This window comes from Eumetopias jubatus, unplaced genomic scaffold (genome assembly GCF_037043125.1).
Source record: "Eumetopias jubatus isolate StellerSeaLion01/CBP00866 unplaced genomic scaffold, mEumJub1_p1.0 scaffold_15, whole genome shotgun sequence".
NCBI lineage: Eukaryota > Metazoa > Chordata > Mammalia > Carnivora > Otariidae > Eumetopias > Eumetopias jubatus.
The window spans coordinates 12,678,272-12,704,029 of NW_028274821.1; the positions used below are offsets into that span (position 1 = coordinate 12,678,272).

The following is a 25,758-nucleotide window of genomic DNA, read 5'->3' on the forward strand; positions in this document are numbered from 1 at the left end:
CAAAACATTTTCACTTCCATCTTCTAAAAGTAAGGGTTAGCACTTTGGGAAATGACAAAAGATTGGAGTTTCTCTCTCTCTCTCTCTCTCTATTCTATCTCTCTCTCTCTCTATATATATATATACACATGTATATATGTATCTCCATATTTTGGCCCTACAGACAGAGAGCCCATCTCCACTGTGGCCATTGTAGGAAGCACTGTAAGTGTCATGCGTGGAGTGGGCGATAACCTAGCGTGACAGATTAGTCCATGAATCTGCATGAGTATTTTAAATAACAACTGGGTTCATTCAAAACAACAAAATGTGGGGGCGCCTGGGTGGTTCAGTCGGTTAAGCGTCTGCCTTCGGCTCAGGTCATGATCCCAGGGTCCTGGGATCGAGCCCCACCCACATCGGGCTCCCTGCTCCGCGGGGAGTCTGCTTCTCCCTCTCCCTCTGCCTCTCTGTGCTGTCTCTTCTCTCTCCCAAATGAATAAAGTATTTAAAAAAAAAAAACGTTACCAACTCTTGAAAGCTTTGTTTCAAGGAATAGGACAACTTACATAACATTCTGCCGCATCTTAAGAACATAGTACAGGGAGTAGAGAGAATCTTGAAAGACTAATACCTTAAAATTGTATTAATCTCTGGTGTCATTATCACAGGTGTCCAAACTTAAATGTGGGGAAGTGTTGGAGAAGTTTCCCCAAATCACTTAAAAATTAGTTCTAGAGTCAGATCCTCTGAGTAACCAATATCATGATTTAATGACTATGTGTTCAGTGCATCATTTTTCTTTCTTTTTTAAAAAGGTGTTCTTTTTTAAGTAATCTCTACACCCAACGTGGGGCTTGAACTCACGACCCCAAGAGCAAGAGTCACATGCTGCACTGACTGAGCCCACCAGGCTCCCATATCATTTTTTATCCTCAATGATTAATGAGGACCAGTTGGCTAAGGAGAACACATATTTCCGGGGAGAGGCAACAGATTTGTGTCCTACTGACAGATCATCCATCTGACTGTGTCACTTGAATGTCATCCATCCTCTGAGGAGTGCATCAGCCCTAGACCTTCCTCACCCTCATTTGTGACCATGGAACATTCTGCCCACATCCGTGTCAACAAGGGGCAGGGACAGAGAAAGAGGACCAGGCTAGGAGTTCAACACTTGTGCTCCAGGCCAAGTTATCCAAGTGCCAGATTGCCTTGGGCAATCCCTCGACTTCTCAGGGTCTCCACTGACCTGTTTGCAAATGAAGAATTTGAATTCCATAATCTCTAAGATGCCTTTGAGTTCTAGTGTTTTACTCCTAATGCTGTACATCAAAATCTCCAAATTCACCAGTCATTGTAACTGGGGGGGAAAGTAAACTGGGGAAACCCTAACTAAAGAAAGCTAAACAGACTTCTTTATTTCAGACTTCTCAGTGCCTTTAATACAAGTTCTATGTTAATGTATATTATGGCATTTCACAAATTATTCAAATGCCAAAATGCTCTGTAAACATGCAGAATGATGCATGACTAACAGAGATGTGAAATAAAAGATAGGGGACCACAGAAAAGTGAAAGATCACCTTGGTTTTGGGGCTCAGGGAAAGCTTTCTAGAAGAAGTCATCTCAGAACTGGAATTTGGCTGGATGGATAAGAAGTACAGCGTATGCACATGTATGCAGGCCTGAGGGTGGAGACTTTATTCTGCGGTTGGAGAGTATTTGAGAATGCCGAGATATAAGATGATGGCAAAGTAGCGCTAGACCTAGGTTATGTTCCTGCTCATAGCCAGAAGCCTGGGTGCCTACATTCTACTCACTTCTCCCAGCTCTCTGCTATTTCTCTCCAATTCCTCTTGAACTTTTACACTGATGTTTTGGCCAGTTGTAGCCAGACAACCGTCTCCTCCTCACCCAATGCACGTGTATACACATGCGTGCACAAACACACACTCACTCTCACACTCCTCCCACGTGGACTCCTATATAAGACTTCTTCCTATAGGAGATGGGGCTAAAACAGATGAGTTCTAGAGATTCTCAGATATTTTCCTTGAAAAGCCCATAGGAGTCAGAGTTTTGACCAGAATCGCTCTTGGGGGAACAACAACAACAACAAAAAAAAAACACAAAAAATCCTCTGGGGCTCTGAATAAGAGAAGGATTGCCTTTCTTTGTACATTTGCCTTCTGCTGGGTGTATTGATTTTTCCTGAGCTCTATCAATTTGGGTGGCAAAGTAAAGATTAAATGGTTCAGATGTCTGCCCACAGCAGCAGATTTTGCTCAAAAAAAAAAAAAATCATCTCGGGGCGCCTGGGTGGCTCATTCGGTTAAGTGGCTGCCTTCGGCTCAGGTCATAATCCCAGGGTCCTGGGATCAAGCCCCACATCGGGCTCCCTGCTCGGCGGGGAGCCTGCTTCTCCCTGTCCCTCTGCCTGCCTCTCTGCCTACTTGTTCTCTCTCTGTATCTCTCTGCCAAATAAATAAATAAAATCTTTAAAAAAATTTCATCTCATGTTCATTCATATACTGGAAGCAGCTTATGCCTTTGCTTTCAGGAAAAAACCAGGGAGGTGAATGGAGGGGCGAGCAAAGCCATGTGTCTACTTAGAGATACGAAAGAGGTTGATGGATGTCTTCCCTGGAGGGCTCTGGCCTTTGTGTCATAGAAGAAGGAAGAGTGAAGGTGGTGTCTGAAAATGCGATGCGTATATGAATTTTCCTGCTTTTGGCCGTGTATTTTTAACAGTTAACCCCAAACCATGAGTCAGGTTTTTCAAATGAGCACTTTGTCTCCAAATGTTTGTCTCAGGGTGGAAATGGCTAATAATGCAGTCAGAACTCTTGTGGGACATCTTGGGAATATTGGAGGGGACGGGATATTATCCTGCTTTTTGTCACCCAATTCTGATTTGTCACGTATGGATCTTTTTTCTCTGTTAATATTTTATGAAGTGAAACAAAAATCTTTCAGGAGGTAACTTACTGATAACGCAGATCATTACTGTTTCCTACCTGCCTTGGTCAAAAGAAGATAATTACTGGGAAAATAAGGAGGGAAATCAGTTTCTTTGCTGAGATCTTAAAAATCGTATGTGCTTAGGGTGCCATTCGGGGACCCGAGCAAGGTTTCAAAACCTAAATTAAGATCAGAATGATTTTATTCCCTCCAAGGCCGTGAGGTGGATGGAGCATAATACTTCCATAATTCGTGGCCCTCTTTTCTCCTTTCAGTTCAGACTGAGCTCAAGCATCCTCTTAACAGCACTGTTCATTTACTTGCTGCATTGATCCATTTGGTTCCTTGCATACGCTCTCAGTAGGGAAGCAACTTTATTAATTTTCTCACCATCGCCTTTGTGCAGGCTCTGTCATTCACCTTTCCCTGTCCTTGGATGACTTACCTTAGCTTTCTGGGCACTTTCAAGTATGAACTAATAGCCTCCTTTTCAGGGGTTCAGTTCAGTCCAGTCAAAACTCCAGCATCTCATCCGATTCAAATCTCCCCCAGACCAAAGCATGGTAGAGCCATAAAGAGAAGGGTTTGGGCTTTATTTCTCTTCATACTTGCTTGGCTTTCCCCTTCCTCTTCTCCCACTCCCTGTGCTGCTACTGGTTCCTCCAGGGTTGGAAGGAGGTGTAACAGTGGAACAGAAAAGGAAGGGAAGGGGACAAAGGATTTTATGTGACCAATGCTGTTGAAGCTGGAGTTCATGGCCTTTATACTGCAGGTGGCCACATGCTGCCCATTTCTCTCACTGCCAGTGGGGAACCCCACCTCACTACTCCCAGACAGGGATGATGCACTCTCCGGCTGGCCATCTATGAGTCCCCTTTAGCACCTAGAAGCAATGCCACACCACGCCAGCCCCTGTTGGAGTTACCACCTGCATGCAGTTGTTTTGAGAAGAGTCCTTTCAAGACATTCTAGCCCCTTCTGAGTTGCCCACTTAGGCTAAGGGAAAACTCAAATCTTTGCCCCACCGAACTCCGGAAGTTACAACTTGCCGGCAACAAAATCCTTTCTCTCCACTCTGCCCCCACAGGTCCCTACAGACGTCTTGCTTCTAGATGTATACAGCCAAGAGCCAGGCACCAGCCTCTGTACCCCGCAAACCCCAATTATCAGTGATTAAGTTCTCCCAAGAAACCTGAGCACCCTCCCCTCTTGAGGCCCAGGGCAATTGAAGAATTCAGGAATTTCTGCAAGCGTGGGTCAGGGTGAGGTTGGAGGGTGGTTTCCCTCCTCCACTCTCTCCACGCCTGGTCCCTTTAAGCCTCTTCTCTTGGATCAAAATAAGAAAGGGGAAGCTATCCCTTGCCCTCTCCTTGGGGTGGGGGGTGGGGGTGTCAAAAGAAAACCCACGACGGGTTAGCTCTGGGACACCTGTCTTCAAAGAGACTCTGTCTACGATCTCTCCGATCCTTTCTTTGGCCTTATATATTCAGGCTGGAGGGCAGAGGTGGGATCAGTCTGGTGGGGTTGGCTTAGACCTCAGGGTTGCCACAATGAAGTGTATGCTACAGGGATGGTCTGGTACCACAGAGTAGCGGTACTTGTCCCCCATCGCTTTTGGCACTGAATTCTTAGCAGAGATTAGGAGACATCCCACTTTGTGCTCATTTCTTACATTTCTGTCATCTCTGAAAGCTGTATAAAAAGACTAGAGCCTGACTCTACTATAGTGAAACTTACCCAAACCCTTAGAACTAAAGATCCACGAAGACGAGTGTTGGGTTCGTAGATGGTAGACGGGGCAAGCACGCATGGTGACCTCCCGATTTGGGTGCTGTCTCCTCATGGCAGCAACAGACCAGTGGGGTTTTCCAGCTGGCCTGTTTCATCAGACGGCACTTCCCCCCTCACCCAGGAGACAACATGACACGGATGTAGACGTCACAACTAGAACACAAGCACGGCCGACAAGGCCAAGTCCCAGCTGAGTCAAAGGATGCCTTGGCATTGGAGCCAAGCCGAGGGCCATTTTTGTGGAATGCGGGGTAGCCAGACTGTTTGAAAATAAAAGTCCAGGAACTGCCCTCAAAGTTTTTTTTTCCTAATTCAAGGGAAAATGGCTACCTAAAAGGGACCCCTGGTTGCACATGAACCGTTGAGCAAACCTACAGTGGGCCGCTACATAAAGGGAAGCAAGTAATCATGTGCTGTCACTGCCGGCATGATCCCAGATGGGGCCTTTGGCTGGCATCACTGAGATTTTGATCTTTCGACAGAATTGGAAATTGTTTGTTTTTTCCCCTAGAAGCTGCAGCCTCTTCGTGTATAATCCAGAATTAGGGAAGGATAGACTGGCTCCACGAGTCTGCGTATGGCTAAGCAACAATGACCAGGGGACTCGTACTGAACTTCTCAATGTTTAGTTGTATGGAGAACTCATGGCCCCTTCATAGACTCTTTCATTTACAGTTAAAAGTTTGAATACTTACAAATCTTTGTGGCCTGCAGGATCCCCCCAAAGATTTGATTAATTATAGGATTGGTACATCTAGGGTCCACCAATACCTAGTTTCGTCCTACTGAAAAGATCAGATAAATTGCCTCTCCCAGGTATTCTGGAGGCCCTAGAACCCTGGGCCTCATTGAACTGGGCAGGAACATTCTCATAATACCAAGCACGAGAGACATAACTTCCCAAGAATTCCAGGCCCGCTTCTTCATTCCCCTTGAAAAGGTGCACAAAACGGTGCCTGCATTCACCCAAACATCTGCTCTTCTTCCTCAGCGTCGGTCATACCCAATGATACTGAGCCTGGGCTGGGTGTCGTTCCTCCAGCCTGGCGTCCTGGGGCAGACACCTGGTGATTTCTGAGTCATCCCCACCCCTTCAGCTGAGATAGCCAGCTACCTTTTGTTTCCCAGTGAGAAACAATCTTACTCAGATTGTTGGTAAATAGTATCCGACTTTGGCAACAACTGAATGATGGGGGCGGGGGGGGGGGGGCGGGCGGTAAGCAACTGAATGTGGTCTAGTCTAGTGACTCCAGAGGAGACTTGGTGTCAGCAGTCCTGGTCTCAGCACCAGCAGCCTCTCTGACTCACTGTGGGCACATCGCATTGTGTTTGCTGGATGGTTTTGGGATCAGAAATGTGACTTTGGCTCCCTTGTGCATGAGCTGTTAATGAAGCACTTTACTGGCAAATTCAGGGATTAAAATAGCATCCACACAGCGGGTGAGTAACTGGCCTTTAAAGAAGACTGTCAGATATCTGTCAACGGTGAGGAAGATGGGTTCCTAATGGGACGGGGCGTGAGACATTTCTGTAAGCCCAGTTGCCGTGCACTCCGCAAGTATTATGAATGACTCCAAGTGGATTGTGACGTCTTCTGGATTCACCGAGAATCTCCCAGATGTCTCGGAGGTGCTCCTCACCCTCGGTGGAGTGAGTTCCCCCTTTGTGGCTGCGTCAGTTTGGGTCCTCCAGGAAGAAGACCCTAAGCTTGGACTGGGTGAGAAAGAGATTTATCGGCCGTGAAGGATAAGGAGGAGAGAGCTGGAGTCACTGGGGCCCAGGTCAATGTATCTGTTAGGCATAGTAGCCACAGTGCCTAGGGGCCATGACATTTTTAGGGATCCATGAGAATGTTTTCATCTTATTTATTCTAAAATCGAAAGAAAAAAAATGAATGTGCTAATAACAAATAAAATAATCAGTCCAGCCTAAATTATGTTCATCTTTATACCAACACGGTCATAAAATAGAATGCTTAATATTTTTTAAGGAGGCATGGACCCACAACGGACAAAGGGCCTAGGGCCCACAAAAGTCGTAACGTGGCACTGGCTAGGGAGGGCCTCCAGCACGGCAGAGAAGGCTGACACCTGGGAGGGAAAGGCCAGGCTGCGGGGGGGAGGGGGTTGCCTGAAGAGCCCCCGTCAGGCGGAAGGGCCCTGCTCTGCTAATCCTGCTCTGCCTAGTCACCAGCTGAGAACAGCCCAGTGTACTTGCCCTTGGCACAAGCACCGATGTGGGTCCAGAGGTGAGGCAGCTAGAAGCTGTCAGCCAGCCATGCTCCCTGCAGCAAGTTCACCTGAAGGGGGGTCAGATGCCACCTCCGTGGCCCCCACAATGAAGAACCAAGGAAACAAAATATTAGATCTCTCCTCTCCCCAGGCCCACCCCCCACACACATCTTGGAAAGGGATTCTGTTTCATTGGAAGACAGGTTACAAAGAGCATTCAACACTCCCTCTCTGCCTCTGACACAAGAGGTCTCGGTGAGCAAAGGGGTGTTACAGAGGCTGGCTGGTCGCATGTGTTCTCTGTTAGTAAAGTATTCTGGGGGGGCTGCCTGCCCCTCTTCCCCCTGCAGTGCTCCTGTGGGCACTGGAGCTTGGGGGGCAGGGGGGAGGCATGGCCTTCCTTCCGGTTCAGAGTTTCTCTGATTCTGTTCAGTCTGACATTCTGATTTGTCTTTTAAAATCCCTTGCCAGAGTCAGCAAAGTGAGAGCCCCTCAGCTGTTTCCAGCCTGCAGATATGCTTATTTGGCAGAGACAGAGTTTAAAAAATTGCGGTGGTAGGTGTTACGGGTTGAACTGTATTTCCTCCAAACCATATGTTGAAGTCCTAACCGTCCCCCCTCCCCGTACTTCAGAATGTGACCTTATTTGGCAGTAGGGTTGTTGCAGATGTGATTAGTTAAGATGAGGTCATACCGAAGTAGGTCCCTAATCCAATATGACTAGTGTCGTTATAAAAGTCGGGGAGGCGGATTTAGACACAGAGAAAGACCTGTACAAAGGGAGAACACCATGTGAATATGAAGGAAGAGCTTTATTAGCCAAGGAAGGCCAAAAATTGCCAGCAAACCACCAGATGATAGGAGGGAGCCTTGGAACAGATTCTCCTTCACGGTCCTTGGAACAAGGAACCAATCCCGCTGACACCTTGATCTGGGACCTCTAGCATCCTGAGCTGGGGAGAAAGAATCAATTTCAGTTGTTTAAGCCACCTAGTTTGTGGTACTTCGTTATAGCAACCCTAGCAAACTCAGATAGGGGGTATCATTTTGAAATAGATAGGTTGGCTATGAAAATTTAGATTTTGGGCTTCAGTGGGAAAAGCCTGAGGCGCCGGGCTGGATGTCAGGGCACCAGCTGGGAGCAGCGGGTTGGATACACTCAGTCCTGAGCTAGAGAGTGCAGCCCATGACGGGTGGGGACTGCCACTCTGGGCCACCCGCTGGTGGTGGCAGCTCGGAATGTGGGCTCAACACAACCCGATATTCCCATGTTTCCAGAGAAGCTTGATTGCTGTTGCTCATCGCTGATGAAATATGATTTCAGATGCTGGCAACGAATGCATCCCTCGATTTCCTCCCAGAACCCACTCCGCCTCAGTGGTATACTTGATCAGGTTGGACCCTCTGGTCATCTGAGTTTGTGATCTCTATTCATTCACGGTTGCATGTCTTGTCTAACTATAAGAGAAATTATAGTTAAGCAAGGGAGATGATTCAGGGGGGTCGAACATTTTGCTGCCAGGAGAAAGCAAGCCTTGATTTACCCACCTCTCCCCTCTGCCATCTGAGGTGAGGACCTTTCTGAGACTATCTGTGCTTTAAATAACCATGTGCTGTGCCAGACGCAAAGCAAGTGTCCGGTCTATGCAGGTATGTGGTCTTCCTAATACCCTTACTGCTAGTGTGCTGAGGATACAAGGAGTTGTTACTAATCAGGCACCGTGCAATAAAACAAAGATATTAAGCTGTCATTGTTCTGAACTTACAAATAGAAAGGTCATTCTATCGAGGCTACAATACAGTCCTCCATCACTGCAGCTTTAATTGCCAATAATGACAACGACCCTTTACACAAAACAGACAATGGGGAAGGCATGGTACCAGAATCATTAATGACATTTCTTTAGTTCATTGTAATTGCGTTAGGCAGTTACAATGTGCCAAGCCCACGCTAAGCATGTCACATGCATAATCTCACGTAACGCTCGAACTAGCCCTGGGAGGGAAGTATTTGGTTCTCCCTATAGAGATTAGGACATTGAAGGCCAGAGATATTCAGTAACTTGCTTGAGGTCCCAGCAGGACTTGACCTCAGGTCTCTACAATGCCAAATCCAGGCTCCCCCCATTCTGGCCTCCTGGTTCCTCTCTTTCACCAAAATGCCTCTAACAGAGGTCAGCCTCCGGGCCCAGAGCCCACCAAGGCCTCACCAAGAGCGGTGTCCCAAGTCCAACCTCCCAAATCCCAACCGTGGCTACATGTTCTGTTAAAGAGGCAAAGCTTGTCATCCAGTTTGAAGTCAAAAATCTAAGTTTTGCTCAAAGAAGACTCGCTGACTTTTTGTGTATATTGTAAAGATGTACAGGAAGGTAGGTCCCTCTGTGCCCCTTTAGGAACAGATGGTATCCTTGGTATGTTCTTGGAAATCCTGTAACTCACAGAAGGCCTGGGAGAAGGGGGGGGCCTCCTGGGGTCATGTTCTGTTTCTTTCCACAGCTGCGTTCAGCTTGTGAAAATTTCAGTACTTTGTATATGTGTATTTTACTTTAACCACAAGTGAGGCAAAGAGAACGGACAGTTCTTGGCTTGGATTTAGCAGAGCACCTTTGAACTCCTCACAGCCCCCTTCCAGCCCCAATACCCGTGGACCCCTGGCCAAACGTCTTGTGGCCGTAACTCCTCCACATCCTTGCCACCCCTCCCCCTGGATTGTGTTGAAATCAATCCCAGCATCACACTGTGTCACCTGCAACCACCCCCCTCCCAGCCCGTCTTACACGGCATGTCCTGTCCATGTGATTTTCAGGCCACTACATGTACGTGGACTCGGTGTACGTCAAGCACTTCCAGGAGGTGGCGCAGCTCATCTCCCCGATGACCACGGCCCCCATGTCCGGCTGCCTGTCGTTTTATTACCAACTCCAGCAGGGGAATGACAATAGCTTCTCCCTCTATACTCGGGATGGGGCCGGCCTTTACGAGGAAATCTGGAAAATGGACCAGCCAGGGAATGCTGCCTGGAATCTGGCTGAGGTGGAGTTCAGCGCGCCGTACCCCATGGAGGTAGGTATGGAGGCAGGTGCGCCCTGGCCTCACCACTGTGCGTTGTGCGGGGATGCTGCCGACTCGCTCGTCTGCGGATCGGGAGACACCGGGCCACACTGCTCCGTTCTTCTCTGTTGTGTGTCCATCTTCATCTTCCCTTTCCTTCCCTGGGCCCCCTCCGTTTCTCCCTCTTCCTTTCTTATTCCTGAATCTTTCTGCTTTCTACCAAGACTGTTTTCCCTAAGGACAAATAGGGAAAATCCAGTCCATCAATGACATTTCTTGGGCGCACGTGCCCTCTCAACCCACACTGTGGTCATGACTTCAAAAGAGAGGAAGGCCCTCTAGGGTGAAACCCACCCTTGAACTTCCATTCCTGAGAGCAGGGATGAACCTTTCTCTTACTTGAAGGAAGAGACTTTCTAGAGATAGAAAAGAAGAAGAAGAGGAAAAAAAAAAGCCAACTTATTTTCTTCTTTCCTCCTTTACAGTATAAATAATGTCCTCAGTATTAGAAAGATTTATCATTGTGGCCCCAGTTTGAAACAAGGCTGGGTGCTCTAGTTTTAAAACTTTTTGTAGTTACATGAGTGATAAATATCCAGTGCAGAAGAATTAGAAAACCAGGAAAGCAAAACAAACTCAAACCACCCAGGCTGAGCCTGCAAGGATGAGAACACTAACATTTTGGTGTTCGTCATTGTGGGCCTATTTTCTAAGCACGTATGTTAATACATGTCTCTTTTTATGTGTGTATTCCAGTACTTACAACAAACCAAAGTAGATAAAATTATCCCCACATTGCAGATAAGGAAGGAGGAAAAAGAGAGCCCAAGCAGTTTGCTATTTTTTATCTAGGTCATACAGCTGGTGAGTGCCAGGCACTTAGGAAAGTCCAGGACTCAAATCTGACCTAGAGCTGAAGGCAGAGGCCCAGCTCTGTCTGAGGACCCCAGAGGACCCCTAGAATCAGTGGGTGCAACATTGTGGTTGCAGATTTGGAGCTATACATAGAGTCTTAGTTACCACAGGTTTGTTAACATCCGCTAGTTTGTGCTTTGTGCCTTTGGTAATAGCTCCTATAGTTCCCATTAGAGCGCAAAAGAGGTGGATTCTTCTATGCATGCTTCTGGGTGGTGTCATCTGCTCACCTGATGTGGGGCTTCGGAGAGTGTTTGCATTGGATTGGTCGGTGACATGTTCTGTCTACTGAAGACAGGCCTGCCACTCCCCATACTCCCTTCAGGTCCCCTCCTACCCCCCTCCCCAGCTCCAGAGAGAGCACCATGCCTTTTGCAGGCCATGCGCTCTTTCCTATCCCCAAGTCTGATGAGGCCTTGGTTTGCTCTTGCAGCCCAGTGGAAAATTTTCTGAGTTTGGGTTATAAGGAGGAAAAGAAATGCACATACTGTTTCAGAAATGTTTCCTTCTATTAAAGTCATATGAGTCACACACGCAGCGATGACAGTCTCTTTGCAAACTCCTTCCATCTGACCACAAACTCCCTGGGCAGCATTTGTATGAGTGAGACTTTGCTGAATTTTCTTTTATATCAGTGCTTGAAAAGTTGCAATTCTGGACACTACCCCACTTCAATACGTATTCTTTTGCTTCCCTTGTGCATGCTTTTGCTCCAGCAATCTGACTCACGATGCCGCTACTGGAAATTGCCGCCAAAGGAACTAAATACTCTGCAGAACCCAGGGAATTTAATGTCACCGTATTCTCAAATGAATTTTAAAAAGGAAAGCAAACATCTAAGACCCCCTTTTCCGAACAAGAGGGAACAGGCTGGCACATGGGCTGTGATTTAAAAATTCTGATTAGAAGCATTCTCACCCCACCTACTCAGTAAGATCAAGCTCTGCCACTCACTTGATCAGCGAGCACCCTGAAAGTGAAACGCCGGGGACCTGTGCTGTGTTTGTGGGCTCCGTTGCCCCTTCTCACTTGTCCGCTTCTGTCCCCTTTGTTCCTAGCCTCCCCCCTCACCTTTGCCAGCAACAAATCTCCGGGGCCCTTCTTAGATTTTGCAGAATCCAAGTGTCTATAGGACCATTGTTGTTAAGCTGAACTGGACCATCTCCTCCACACCCTTATTTTCAAAACCGGAGACACTAAGACCTGGAGGAGGGAAGGAACCTGCTCGAGCTAATTAGCAGCTCAGTAGGCTCAAACCCGAATATGGGTTGAAGAGGGGGTCAACCTGGAGAAATCTGCATGAATTTAGTACAGAGCTCAGGATGCACCTGACTCCATGCTAGGGGCTTTATATATATGTACCTCATCTCATTTAATCTCAATAGTCCTACAAGGTAGGGGTTATTATACCTGTTTTATAAATAACAAAGGCAAAGCCTTAAGAGGGTTAGCAAGGTATTCAAGGTCACCTAGCTAGTGACAGAAATGGGATTTGAACTCTAGTCTGTCTGCCTCCAAGACACCCTTCTCTTTAGAAGAGGTTTGAAAACTAGACACCTAGGGGTCAGACCTTGCCCACAGTGATTTGCCTGGCTGCTAGAGCGGTGGGTTGTGTGTCCCTTGTTTTTCCGCGTTCATTTTAGTGTTTGAATGAATCGCCAACACTGAAAAATCCAAAGATTTCCAATAAAAATCTAGAGATCCAGTCCTCTTGATGATTTGGTAGGTCCAGACACATGAGGCCTGAACTCCCACGTGTCAGCAATTGAGGAAGCTGAGTAGCAGGCTCCCCTTAAGACCAGGCTTGGGTTCCCCACTTCAGGACCGTCTGCACCCTGTCCTGCTGTATCACACCAAGCTCATGTCATGCATTCATGTCTTCTGTCTGGCCTGACTTTCAACACCTGCCAACACTGCATCTTCTCGTGTTAATTCATTAGAGTGGGCTGCACACTGGGGCCGTTTTCCCACCATGCTCCTCACTGTGTGCAGAGCTGTGCGCACCCCTCCCGATCCCCATGGGCACAGGCAGAAGGTAGTCAATTGACCGTCAGTGTGCAAGCCGGTGGCAGAGCAGGGAGAAACACGAAAGGGTTGAACTCAACAACCTCATGTTCTTTCTGACCATTTGGATGTACGTGGACATGCTAAAATGCTGACATCCATACCTAGAATTTGGTGGCTGATTTCGCCTTAGCAGACAGGTTATCCTCTTTGATTCTGCATCTTTGTCCAGAACCCTCACAGAGAATTTCTTTTTTATTTTTTTAAGATTTTATTTATTTATTTGACTGAGAGAGACAGCAAGAGAGGGAACACAAGCAGGGGAGTGGGAGAGGGAGAAGCAGACTCCTGGCTGAGCAGGGAGCCCGGCATGGGGCTCGATCCCAGGACCCTGGGATCATGACCTGAGCTGAAGGCAAACGTTTAACGACTGAGCCACGCAGGTGCCCCTCAAAGAATTTCATGTGTGAAAAAGGGAAAGAACCCTTCAGGGTCTTAGTTCTCTGTGAAGGGCAGTTGGAGAGCCTGGCCTGCTTTCAGCAGGGAGCCTATTGTTTCTTCAATTGACGGTCATCATGCAAATTGTCGAGTCTGTGGTTCTGTCAGAGAGTGATATACACACAAGTGAGGGGAAAAATCCACCGATAAAATACAACTTAGGGCTTAGTATTCCCTCCCCCTTCAAGAAACTGTAGATCAAGTCGGGAGCTGCCCTAGATTTAGGAACATGATTCCTAATCACTTACAACTTGCCATCACCTGGCTTGCCGGCCACATCATTTTAAATCATAATTAAGAGGGGACCCTGGATGACTCAGTCCATTGAGGGTCCAACTCTTGGTTTAAGCTCAGGTCATGAGATCGAACCCCATGTCAGGCTACACGCTCAGCGTGGAGCGTGCTTGGGATTCACTCTCTCTCTCTCAAATAAATAAATCTTTTTAAAAATCCATAAATCATAGCTAAGAGCTCTGAAGCCTGACAGAAAATATGTAAACCTGTAACAATCCGACATCTTTCCCTGCAGGTTATTTTTGAAGTTGCTTTCAATGGTCCTAAAGGAGGATATGTTGCTCTGGATGACATTTCTTTCTCTCCTGTTCACTGCCAGAATCAGACAGGTAAGCATTCTCTTTCTCTTCTGGCTCACAACTGGAATTTTCCTTTCTTGGTAGATGCCTGGGGTCAGGACTTGATTTAATTCTTTCTAATTTTCTCACCTCTCCTGTTAACTCCTCCTTTACAAAATTATTTAATCGAATAGTCATTTTTCTGCTACATTATGCTTTTTTCCCCCCTCACAGAGTGAATTTGAATTTTTTGACACCACAGGGCCAGTTGTCTTGTGTTAAGGAGCTTTGGCCGTCCCTACCTACTAGGTAATGAAAACTGAAGAATACGAACACATTCCCTCCCCATCTTCCTCTTTAAAGGATATCTTAGATCCATACACAGGTGGCTGAGTAGGTGGAAAAAACTCAAACTCTACCAAGCAGAATGATAAAAACTCTTTCTAATTTTATGTACCCAAGACCTATAAATGTCTCCATGTTTAAAGATGCTAATATTTGGTACATCATCTCTATGAGAGTTTATGATATTTATATCATGGACTTAATTTAATTTCTCTTTCTAAGTAAATCCTCAAATTCTTTTATCCTGGCCAATTTTGTAATTTCCATAAACTTGGTGTTTGGAAAAGAGAGGAAATTCTTACTTTCTGGGAAGACAAGTAAGCAAATCAATTCAAAGTAAATTAGAAAACAAATGTCCTAGGGGCATATGGGTGGCTCAGTCGGTTAAGCGTCTGCCTTCAGCTCAGGTCATGGATATCAGGGTCATCAGATCAAGCCACGTGCTCAGCAAGGAGTCTGCTTCTCTCTCCCCCCAAACTCCCCCACCAGCTCATGCTCTCTCTCACTCTCTCCCTCTCTCTCAAATAAATATTAAAAAAAAAAAGAAATGAGAAGACAACAAATGTTCTAGAATAAGAAGGATGACACTGTATTCATGATAACCCAGATAAATGCAATTGACCTTACCTTTTAGTGGTTTTTTTTTTTTTTTTGAGAGGCCCCAGGGAGACAGTGGTTGTCCCATCTTATTAATGAGCCCTCATTCTGAGTTTTTAGAGCATGGGAAGCAAATTTTTGAACCTGGTGCTTATAGTCTGACTTTCACTTAAGATAAAATTGGTGTCTAATTTCATATAGCTTCAGATGTATTCTACAAGCAAGGGGGCTGAGAAAGATAATATTTTCTACTTGAGCTGAAGTGTTACCCCCAAGTTAGAGAGAAACACTCTAATGTGCTAAAACCAAATATTATTTTTTACTAATTCTAATTTTAAAAAAGAAAAAAAAGCTAGTGAAACAGAACCAGACTAGATATGTGTATTTACATATTTTCATTGAAATGATTTAATCCAAACTGTAACCCCAAGATTCAGAGTCTCTAAATTAGAACACAGAAACCAACATTAATTTGCTTCTCAAAAATCTGACTGCTCCCTTATCTCATCAGCTAATATTTCAGTGATGTTAATAGTAATTTCACAACCTCTTTATCATTATTTTTGGAAAGTTTCTCCTCTTTGTCACTAGGCATTTACATTGAACTTTTCTATTTCCAAGTTATTCATAGGGGAGAAGAGGTGTTTATTCAATATCTGCATGGGGTAGACAATGGGGTGAAGAGCCAGGTGGGAGGTCACGGCATCTACCAACCACCTTACAAGTGATGTTTGGAAGCACTCTCCCTTATTTAAAAAGATACAGAATCTGTGGGAGCGCTTTCCCAATGACTGGTGAAAAGAAAAGAAAGATTCCAGCAAAATAAGGACTATTTGTCTGCAAAATTCAGCCCACATACAGACCCTTTCTCTGCAGGGACCACCAACAATTCACATTTTCACGTAATTAGGTTAGCCGCTCCACACTGGTTTTTAGAACTTCCCCACCTGGCAACTTTGCTTTAAAATGGTTTGATTGTGTGATCCTAGTGTTATGCTCCTGAGCCAGAACTTTGGATTCACATCCCTACTCTGCCACTTACCAACTGGGTGACCTTGGGCATGTTAACCTCTCTGAGATTCTGTTTCCACATTTGTGGGACGACGTTAGAAGAATCTGTTCTGCACAGTTGGGAAGATGAGTGTATGTCCGTGAAGGCCTTAGCAGAGTATGGAACACAGAAAATGCTTGGCCATGAGGCTTCATGTTATTTACTTAAGTTTCAAAATATGCCTGTCCCTTCGCTGGGGACCAGAGAGTCAGATTGAAACTGAAGAGAACCAGCAAAGGGCACCACCTTGGTGAAGGGATGAGCAGTAGCCTGCTTGATGCCTTTCCTTCAGCAGCTGTGGGCCAGATTCTGAGTCTTAGATGCTGAGCCCTCCATTTTTCATACTTCATCTCACATTTCACAAATAGTTTATGCCCTTCTGTTTCATAACAGGTGCCAACATTTTTTTTTCCTTATCTTGGTTAGCTCCAGACTTGTTGTCTCTGCTTTTCCCAGCTGGATCTAGCATTTTCTTCCCTCATCTCCCCAAGAAGGCTGAGACAGGAATTACTTCAACATATGAAGCATCTCATTCCCACCATCTGGTTGGGCTTAGAGTTAATCCAGGTTCCCAGACCTGGGACCCATCATAGAGTCACAGGTGTTAAATACCAGTGTCATGTGACTCCCCAAGTATTCCCCCGGGATGCTGCCAGAGGACAGTGACACCTCCCCACTCCACCTGCTTGAGGTAGGGCACTTCCCTTTCCAAGCCTCTTCCACCCACGACCTCCCCGTCCACCACCACGTTTGGCCCAGCACCTAGATTGTAGGAGTAAGCTCTCCTTCTAGGCTGTAAATCCTTGAATGGCTGACAGGTGAATCCATGCACTTGTAGAGATCCTGTCTTAATGCCCAACCCCAAACTGAGAGCTCCCACTGCTATGCCATCCTCAGGCCCAATCTCCTCTCAGGGCCTCGGTCCAGCCCACCCCCAGGCCAGGGATTGGAAGGGTCCTGACACTCATGGATTCATGGATAAACCCCTCAAAGGATGTCTGCCTGGGCCTAAATCCCAGTTATGCCTATTCCCTAACAACACACTGTCCGTTTGATGCCTGATTGGAAACCTGGCTCCGGATGTTGCCTTGGTTACAGCTATAGTTGCCTTAGCTCAGACCTCAAGTGTCTCCATAGCCTGGTCAGCGGCCCAGCCCCTGCTCCAGCAAGACTGCTCCGTCTGGCGCCAGGTCCCACTCACTCTGTCTCCAAGCCAGCTTTGAGCGGTCTCAGCCTGCTTTTGGGCTGGCTTGTGCTAAAATAAAACCCCTGTGCTAGTTTAGCAGCCTACAGAGCACGCGGCACCCTGCTGTCGCAAGTGCTACAGGGGCCGAGGATTGAAGAGGCTGCTGATGAGCGTCTAGATCTCTGGGGTTGTTGCGGAATCCATCTCCATGAACTTCAGGATGAGAAATGCTGCCAAAGAGTCTTCTCAAAGGCAGCACCCTCCATCTGATTAGAGTATCTTCAAAGCTTCTCATTTCTAAAAAGTTCAAATGTCAGAAAGCAAGTAATTAACTACATCTTACATTGTGATGCTTTTTGGTACCTTGTTCAAAGGGCCTTTCTCCGCCCCTCCCTTTTTTTTTCTGATCAACTGATGTTCAAAGGCTTCCAACTGCCTCTGATTCCTCCCTGCGCTTCAAACAGGTCATTAGCGCTCAACCGTCATGGCCGCTTGGCCCAGATGCTCTGAAACAAGCCTTAAGCAAAAGCTTTCCATCCACCCCTGATCTCTGGTGAGCTCATTTTGGGTCACAAACAGGCCCTCTGGCCCCGTCTTCAGGAATTAGACACTGTCTCATAGCAGAAGCAGCACTCTGGGTGAAAAATGCTTTTGAGATTTTCTTTTTATCAGACCTTCTCAGGACCCCAGACAAATCCATTTCGAGGACGAGGTATTTAGCAAAGGACTATAATCACATTCTCAGAAACATCTTTTCTGCATGACTCAGTTTGTCACCATGGATAGAACTGAGTCTTGCTTCCTTTTAAGTTTTAATACCACCTCTCGCCTCTCCTGCACACCTTATGAATGGGTTATGGTTCTTTTGTGGCTGCCTGGGGGTATATTCCTTGGGATATATCCCTGATGAGTGATTTCACTGACCTGCCGTTCTCTTTGCGAATGGCTTTTGGGAGCCAGACGGCCATCTGTAGATTGTGGGTTTTCATCTACTTTTTCATTACCAGGTAGCAGAGGGGTAACTAAGACTGGAGACCAGTATGGGGTTTCTCCTGGTTGCAAATATACATTAGGGGGGTTGGTGTCAAAGGAGGCTTGTCTTTATGACATCATATTCATTTTTCGAAGACTTCATCTTCATAGCTTAAAGATACTCCCTGGTGCTCCCAGAGCCAGGCACAGTAATGTGTGGGTGAACCTACTAGCCTTAGAGCACTAAGAAGGCTCTTCATTTCCTTTTCTCCTCTCTGGTTCATCAGGGTGCTCGCTTTGTACACTTGCAAGTCCCTGTCACCTGAGATACATTCGGGATTCATTTATATAGGAACATTTTGTTCCTATTCTTTTTTTGTTTTTTTAAGGTGATGTTGGTCACTTTTTTTTTTAATTTAGTATATTTGTATCATTTTCAACTCAGACAGAATTTGCAAGAATACTATAAAGAACTCTCCTAGACTCTTCACTCAGATCTACAGATTGTTAACATTTTGCCATATTTGCCTTATCAACCATGTAAGAGTAAGTTGCAGACATTATGCTCCTTTACCCCTAAATACTTCAGTGTGTATTTTCTAAAACCAAGCACATTTTCCACATGCTATCAGATAATTATAAAGTTCAGGAAATTTGGTACTGATACAATATTATCAACTAATCCATGGCTTACATGCTAATTTCACCAGTTGTCCCAATACTGTCTTTTATGGCTCTTTGTTTTCTTGGACCAAGAGTGAATCTCAGGTGCTTTATAGCATTTAGTTGTCATGCCTCTTTCATCCCCTTTAATCTGGGCCAGCTCCTCAGCCCACTTGACTGTTTTCTTGCTTTGGAAATTGAGGAATTGAGAGTATAGTGAGTTTTTGTCCATAAACATCTCCCTGTTTCATCAGGTCACTGCTTCCAGAACTCAAATGTTTCTCTGGAGGTGATTTCCCAGTTATTCAAAACAGTGCCCTCTTTATCTGGCCCTAAAAGCTTAGACTAGTGTATGTCAGCATGCGGAACAGATCACAGTTGGCTACAGTGAATGTGTCCCAAACTGTGGCAGTCACATCCCCTCTGGACTCAGACAATCTGAACAGTGAGATTTACAATCACTTGTTGCTGTTCCATGTTATTCTCAAAAGAGCAGACACCTTTTATGTTCCATTCCCTCCAGGCAATCCGGAATGAGGTGGTATTTATAGACCAGGGTAAATGATACCAGAACTCAGCAAAAGCCAAAATAATAGCAGCATGGGTGATGAAATTGGTGTGACTTTTTGAACAGTGTGATTTATACTGAGCAATGATTTTCTTCAAGCAGATTGGCTCCTACTACTAATGTCAATTATAAATAGATAGCGGCTGTGCTGGTGACACAGAGATTGATCAACAAAGGAAAATTATTTCTGGAAAATACTATTTCTAAAATACCTGTCTTAGAGAAAAATTAAAAATTCCTTAAAATCTTTACCTTTTTCCCTCTCTTCAATTTTCTATGAATGTGAAGAAGGATGTGAGTATTGCTCCCAGTCTTTACATTATGAAAGGAAATTTCTTTTGAAGTCTGATACTTCTTTATTTTTTATAGAGAGTATGAACAGAGCTCCTTCCCTCCATCCCTTAAGGGAGGAAAAGAACAATTTTCCTGTCATGCTGAGATGTTATTTTGATGCTAACCTGTCAGCATGCCATTAGGGTAAAAATATTTTGTTGTGCTTTATTTATTCAGTCTCCCTGGCACAAATGTGTATGTATTTGTCAACCAGTTGATGTAGTCCTTTGAGACCCTTGGGTCTGGCGCTTTAACTTCGGTTCTCCTTTGTTCAGAGCTTCCTTTCAGTGCCGTGGAAGCCAGTTGCAATTTTGAGGAAGATCTCTGCAACTTTTATCAAGATAAAGAAGGTCCAGGCTGGACCCGGGTGAAAGTAAAACCAAACATGTATCGGACCGGAGACCACACATCAGGCATCGGTAAATCAGGAGTCTGTGCATGTGGGGACTGGGGTGGGGGTAGTATTCATGCTCCATCTGCTATTCTTACTCCACATCACTCAAGATGGCCACTTTAAAAAAAAGGCAACTGTAAAGAAGTAAAAACGATTGGTAATCTTGTGTTTGGCCGTTAAAAAAAAAAGGCATTTAAGTTGCTATGCTAGCACGACTGTCTGCCAGTTCTTTAAACAGCCAAACCTTTGGAAATTATCTCACTCTTCCCTTTAGATAGAGCAGTGCCTTTAAAGAGCTATTAGATTCCAATTACATGAAACATCCAGAAGAGGCAAATCCATAGAGACAGAAAGCCAATTCTTGGTGGCCAGGGGCTAGGGAGTTACTGTTTAATGAGTATAGAGTTTCCTTTTGGGGTGATGAAAATATTTTGGAGCTGGATAGTGGTGATGGTTGCCCAGCACTGTAAATGTACTAAATGCCACTGAATTGTATACTTTAAAGTGGTTAAAATGGTAAATTTTATGTTATGTGTATTTTACTCAATGAAAAATATTTTGTGAGGCAATAAAAGCTATAAAAACTATTGGAAGATGTTGGGGGGGGGCACTTGATGGTTATGTCTGCAAGGAACTGTAAGAAACGAGTTTGACCTCCCCTGTATAAGGATTACCTACCTAATCACTTGGATGGCATCCCCTGTGAAGCCCACTCCCGTAGATTCATCTGCAAAGAGCTTGTTTCTAAGGGTTAGTGTCTTATTCATTTATGTAATGGCTATTTATACCCTGGGCACCGGGGTGTGCTTACCATACACTAAGGAAACTTATGTTTCAGACCACCTTACTTGCACAGGCCCTGGGAAGGGCCTTGAAAGGGGCCCTTGGAATTTTATACCTGTAATCATGAATTCTTTTCTTAGAGGTGGCTTAACTTGTAGAAATACAGACACTACAAAAACCTATAGTCATCGGCCAAACTAACTCCTGGGGGATATGCTAGTGAACAAATCAGGTCCTGCCCTCACTGGCTAACAATCATTTCAACGGGCAAGAGAAATGTTAGACAAATATATACACAAATAAACTTAGAATTACACATTGTGGCACGTGCTATGGAAGAAATGAAGAGTGGGCTCTGAGAGAGAATAAGGGAGAGATCCTGGGAAGGCTTTTCTGGGGGGAGAGAGTATTAGCTGGGAGAGTGGGAGGAATCCAGGCAGAGGGAACAGCATCTGTGAAGGTCTTGAGTATGGAAAGAGCTGGACAACCCAAGCAATGAGAAGGTTAGTGTCGCTGCACCATGGGCAGGAGATTGGAGGAATATGGAGTTAGGACATACACCGTGGGTGTGGCAGGCCAGCGTGAGCTTTTGGGATTTTTTTTTTTATAAAGGAAATGAGAAACCATCAAAAGGTTTTAAGTAAAAGAAGAGTAGAATTAAATTCAGGTTTCAAAAATGTTGTTCCGGCTGTATATGGCCACCCATGTTAGTCTGCTCGGGTGGCCAAAACAAAGTATCACAGACTGGGTGCCCTGAAAAGCAGAAATGCATTTTTTTCACAGTTCTGGAGCTGGAAGCCCAAGATCGAGATGCTGTCAGGGTTGATTTCTGGTGAGACCTCTCTTTCTGCATTGTGGCACCTTCTCATTGAGTCCTCATGACCTTTACTCTATGTGTACCAGTGAAGAGAGAGAGCTCTCTGGTGTCTCTTCCTCTTCTTATAAGGACATCAGTTCTACGGGATTAAGGTCCCACCCTTATAACCTCATTTAATTACCTCCTTAAAGGCCCAATCTCCAAATAAAGTTGCATTGGAAATTAGGGTCTCAACCAATGGATCTGGGAGGGACACAACTCAGTCCATATCACCACTCATGTGAAATAACCCAAGAACCTTTTGCCGGATGAATTAAATCATTGGGTAGAACCAAACTAAACACAAAGACTGAGACGATCAAAGGAAAATGGATGGGGGAGGAGCATAAAAAGGAAAGAAAGAAAAGTAGGTATTATTTTCATCTTTTTTACCCAGGCTTTCTAGGATGCATGGATCTGTTTTAAGTTTACCATGGGGGTGGTGGAGGAGCAGGTGGGAGAGGAGGTTCTTGACATTATGTTTCTTTTTTCTTATTTAAAAGAAATAGATTTTTTTATTTATTTGACAGAGAGAGACACAGGGAGAGAGGGAACACAAGCAGGGGGAGTGGGGAAAAGAAATAAGTATTCTTCCTTGGACCCTTTTCTTGCACAGAGAGGGTACTTGAGAGATCTTTTCTGGTCGAATGGCAGACTGAAACAAAATAGATTTGGGGGAACCACACAATTCAGTCCATAACAATACTCCTGTGAAATAACCAAAATTCCAAGGATTGCCAGATCAGCCTGTGCTCTCTATCTCCGCTGGTCGCTGCAGAGATAAGAAGGAAAAATCTGCTCTGGGCCTAACGTTCACTAGGACCCAGTACTAAGTACTCAATCTGTGTCACCTGATTCACCCAGGCATCTGGAGCCCCAAGACGATTTCATCCCTTTTGTTTCATGAGAAATACAAACCCTAACTGATGACTGGCTTCTGAGCATATGCAGCTGGGAATCTATACTGGTTTATGAAGTTTACTTAGAACTGGAGAAGTTTTATCGGTAATAGAGTCACAGGATATAATCTATCACTTAAGCCACAGATACTACAAAATGCGTTCTGTCATTTAAAGCCTATAGGAATAGCCGCCATTGGCAAATCCCACTACTTTTAACCAAATTTTCCCACTTGACCATCTGGGCTAGAGGATTTAAGTTTGTCGTTGCTGATAGCTTGAATGTTTTGCCTGTTCGCAGGGTACTACTTGCTGGCCAACACAAAGTTTACATCTCAGCCTGGCTACATCGGAAGGCTCTACGGTCCCTCCCTGCCAGGAAACTTGCAGTATTGTCTACGTTTTTATTATGCCATCTATGGGTTTTTAAAAATGAGTGACACCCTGGCAGTTTATATCTTTGAAGAGAACCACGTAGTTCAAGAGAAAATTTGGTCTGTGCTGGAGTCTCCAAGGGGTGTTTGGATGCAAGCTGAAATCACCTTCAAGAAACCCATGCCTTCCAAGGTATAGTATTGCCAGCGCAACACTTTGATACTTTGTTCCTCTTGGGTTTCTGGGCCGGGTTAGTGAATTTCCGTTTAATTATTTTCAACTGGAGATGTTTTATTTTTCTTCTGACAGCCCCAGCCTACACTCTACCGGAGCCATGAACAAGTTATATTATCTACAGGTTGTTTTCAGTTTTCTGTGTCTCAGAATAATGGCCACCTAGAGTGTTTGCTTGTTTATTTCTTAGATTCCCTGAGAATAGACCAAAGACAGAGAATGCATGAAGAGTCCAAGTTCAATAGCTAAACTTTAATTTGAAGCCCCAATTATCTCTCTCTCAATCTGTCACACACACAAAGACACACTCGCGCCCACAGGCACATAGGAATACTAATTACTTTACTGTAATTTATAATACTAAATTACTTTAAAAGGGTGAAATCAGAAACCTGGTTTTACATTGAGGCTTTAAGGTCAACAACTTGGGTTAACAAGGTAGAGAAGCTCAGTAAAAAATGAGAGCCAACCCAAACGGAGAGAATTTATGTAAGGGTACCATCAGCAGCTGATTTTTATAACAATGAGAATACAAAGAGCTCTTCACTGCAAGGGGAATATAAAAGAAAACTATAATCTCCCAAGTTTAACAACTCCTAAACTTAAGGAAGGTTTACCGAAATAATAAATTCTGTCAACTACAACCCAAATATGAAACCAGTATGGGAAAATCCATTTTGTTTCAGCCCATCATTCAACCAGAAAATGTCTTTCAAGTATTCGCTCTGAGCAAGAATGGGCTCAAAAAAGGATAAGAAAGGTCCCTTTCTTCAAACAGATGAAACATACAATGGGAGCTCAAAAAATACTGTTGAATGAATGGATCAATCAGTTGATCATGTTTGTTAACCAGGAATTAACTCAAAGTCCAGGCTCCCTAGGGTAGGATACAAACCTGGAAGAGTAGTAGAACCTTCTTTACAAATGTTAATGGCTTGAGCTTCTCTTACTTATAGCCATCCAGACGGAATATAACTTCATCCATCTATAATTTCCTGCTAAAGAAATTTGGCACACCATTCCCGTCATAATGATGCTTGGTTACTTTTATTCCATTGCAGTACCCACCAGGGCATGATTAAATTTTCACAGTGATTAATCAAAGATCTTTGAAAATCTTTACAAAGTTCTTTTCCATTGCTAATAGCAGCAAGAAGAAATTGTGATTATAATGACATGGCAGCCTCTGTGACGGACTGACTTCTTCAGTTTTTAAGATTTATTTATTTACTTTAGAGAGCATGAGTGGGGGGAGGGGCAGAGGGAGAGGGAAATGGAGAGAATCTCAAGCAGACTCCCCCCCCCCACCCCCCCGAGCTGCTGAGCATAGAGCCCAGTGCAGGGATCAATCTCACAACCCTGAAATCATGACCTGAGCTGAAATCAGAAGTCAGACTCTCAACCGAGCCACCCAGACGCCCCCATGACTTACTGACTTCTTTTTTTTTAATTAATAAATGTTTTTTTTAAAGATTTTATTTATTTATTCGAGAAAGAGAGAATGAGAGATAGAGAGCACGAGAGGGAAGAGTGTCAGAGGGAGAAGCAGACTCCCTGCCGAGCAGGGAGCCGGATGTGGGACTCGATCCCGGGACTCCAGGATCATGACCCGAGCCGAAGGCAGTCGCTTAACCAACTGAGCCACCCAAGCGCCTGACTTACCGACTTCTAAAAAGGGTTGAGCCAAGTTACAATACCGCGAGCAGAACATAAGCATACAAGTTTTATCACAGTCTCATAGATACAGTTCATATTACTGTTACGCTAATTAAACAGGTAGTGTTATTGCAGGTCTCCCCTTCTTAACTCTGTTATCCTTTGATCACATGACTAAAATGAGATACTTTGTTCACCCCCTGGGTAATAGAGGAATCTAGTTGGTGTTTCTGGTGCCAAGTTCCTACTCCTTCCTAGTCTAAACTCATGCTCTTTAATCTTATTGCCTCGCCAATTCCAAACATTTCCTGAGTGAGCCTATCTTTCCGTAAATGTGATCTGACCTCTGCAGTGTCATTGAATTTCCTCTTTGATCTGTTAGTCCTAGAGGTATCTAAGCCTCTCTGCACCTCTTAGGGATCCCAAAGGCTTAAATTGTTTCTCCATTACCAGTATTTAACTCTGGCAAGTAGTTTTGGTAATACACACACATACACACACACACATACCAGATTCACATAATTAGGGATGCACCAGAAAGTAAGGAAATTTTTATTATACTCCATACCATGTTTGCTAATGTTTTTATTTTTTTTCTTAAAGATTTTATTTATTTATTTGCCAGAGAGAGAGAGAGTACAAGCAGGGGGATTGGCAGGCAGAGGGAGAAGCAGGCTCCCCGCCAAGCAAGGAGCCCGATGTGGGACTCGATCCCAGGACCCTGAGATCATGACCTGAACCAAAGGCAGACGCCCAACCATCTGAGCCACCCAGGTGCCCCTATTTTTATTTTTTAATTTAATTTAATTTTATTGTTATGTTAGTCACCATACATCATTAG

At 44.8% G+C, this 25,758-nt stretch overlaps 1 protein-coding gene across 1 annotated transcript in view; it reads left to right on the forward strand.

Annotated features, from left to right (window-relative positions):
* Positions 1-25,758, forward strand: part of MAMDC2 (MAM domain containing 2) — a 135,947-nt gene that overhangs the window by 69,189 nt on the left and 41,000 nt on the right. Inside the window, exons 6-9 of the mRNA XM_028117377.1 lie at positions 9,772-10,028; positions 13,963-14,056; positions 19,996-20,139; positions 22,954-23,219. Of these exons, the coding sequence (XP_027973178.1) occupies positions 9,772-10,028; positions 13,963-14,056; positions 19,996-20,139; positions 22,954-23,219 (761 nt within the window). The remainder of the gene's footprint in view (positions 1-9,771; positions 10,029-13,962; positions 14,057-19,995; positions 20,140-22,953; positions 23,220-25,758) is intronic.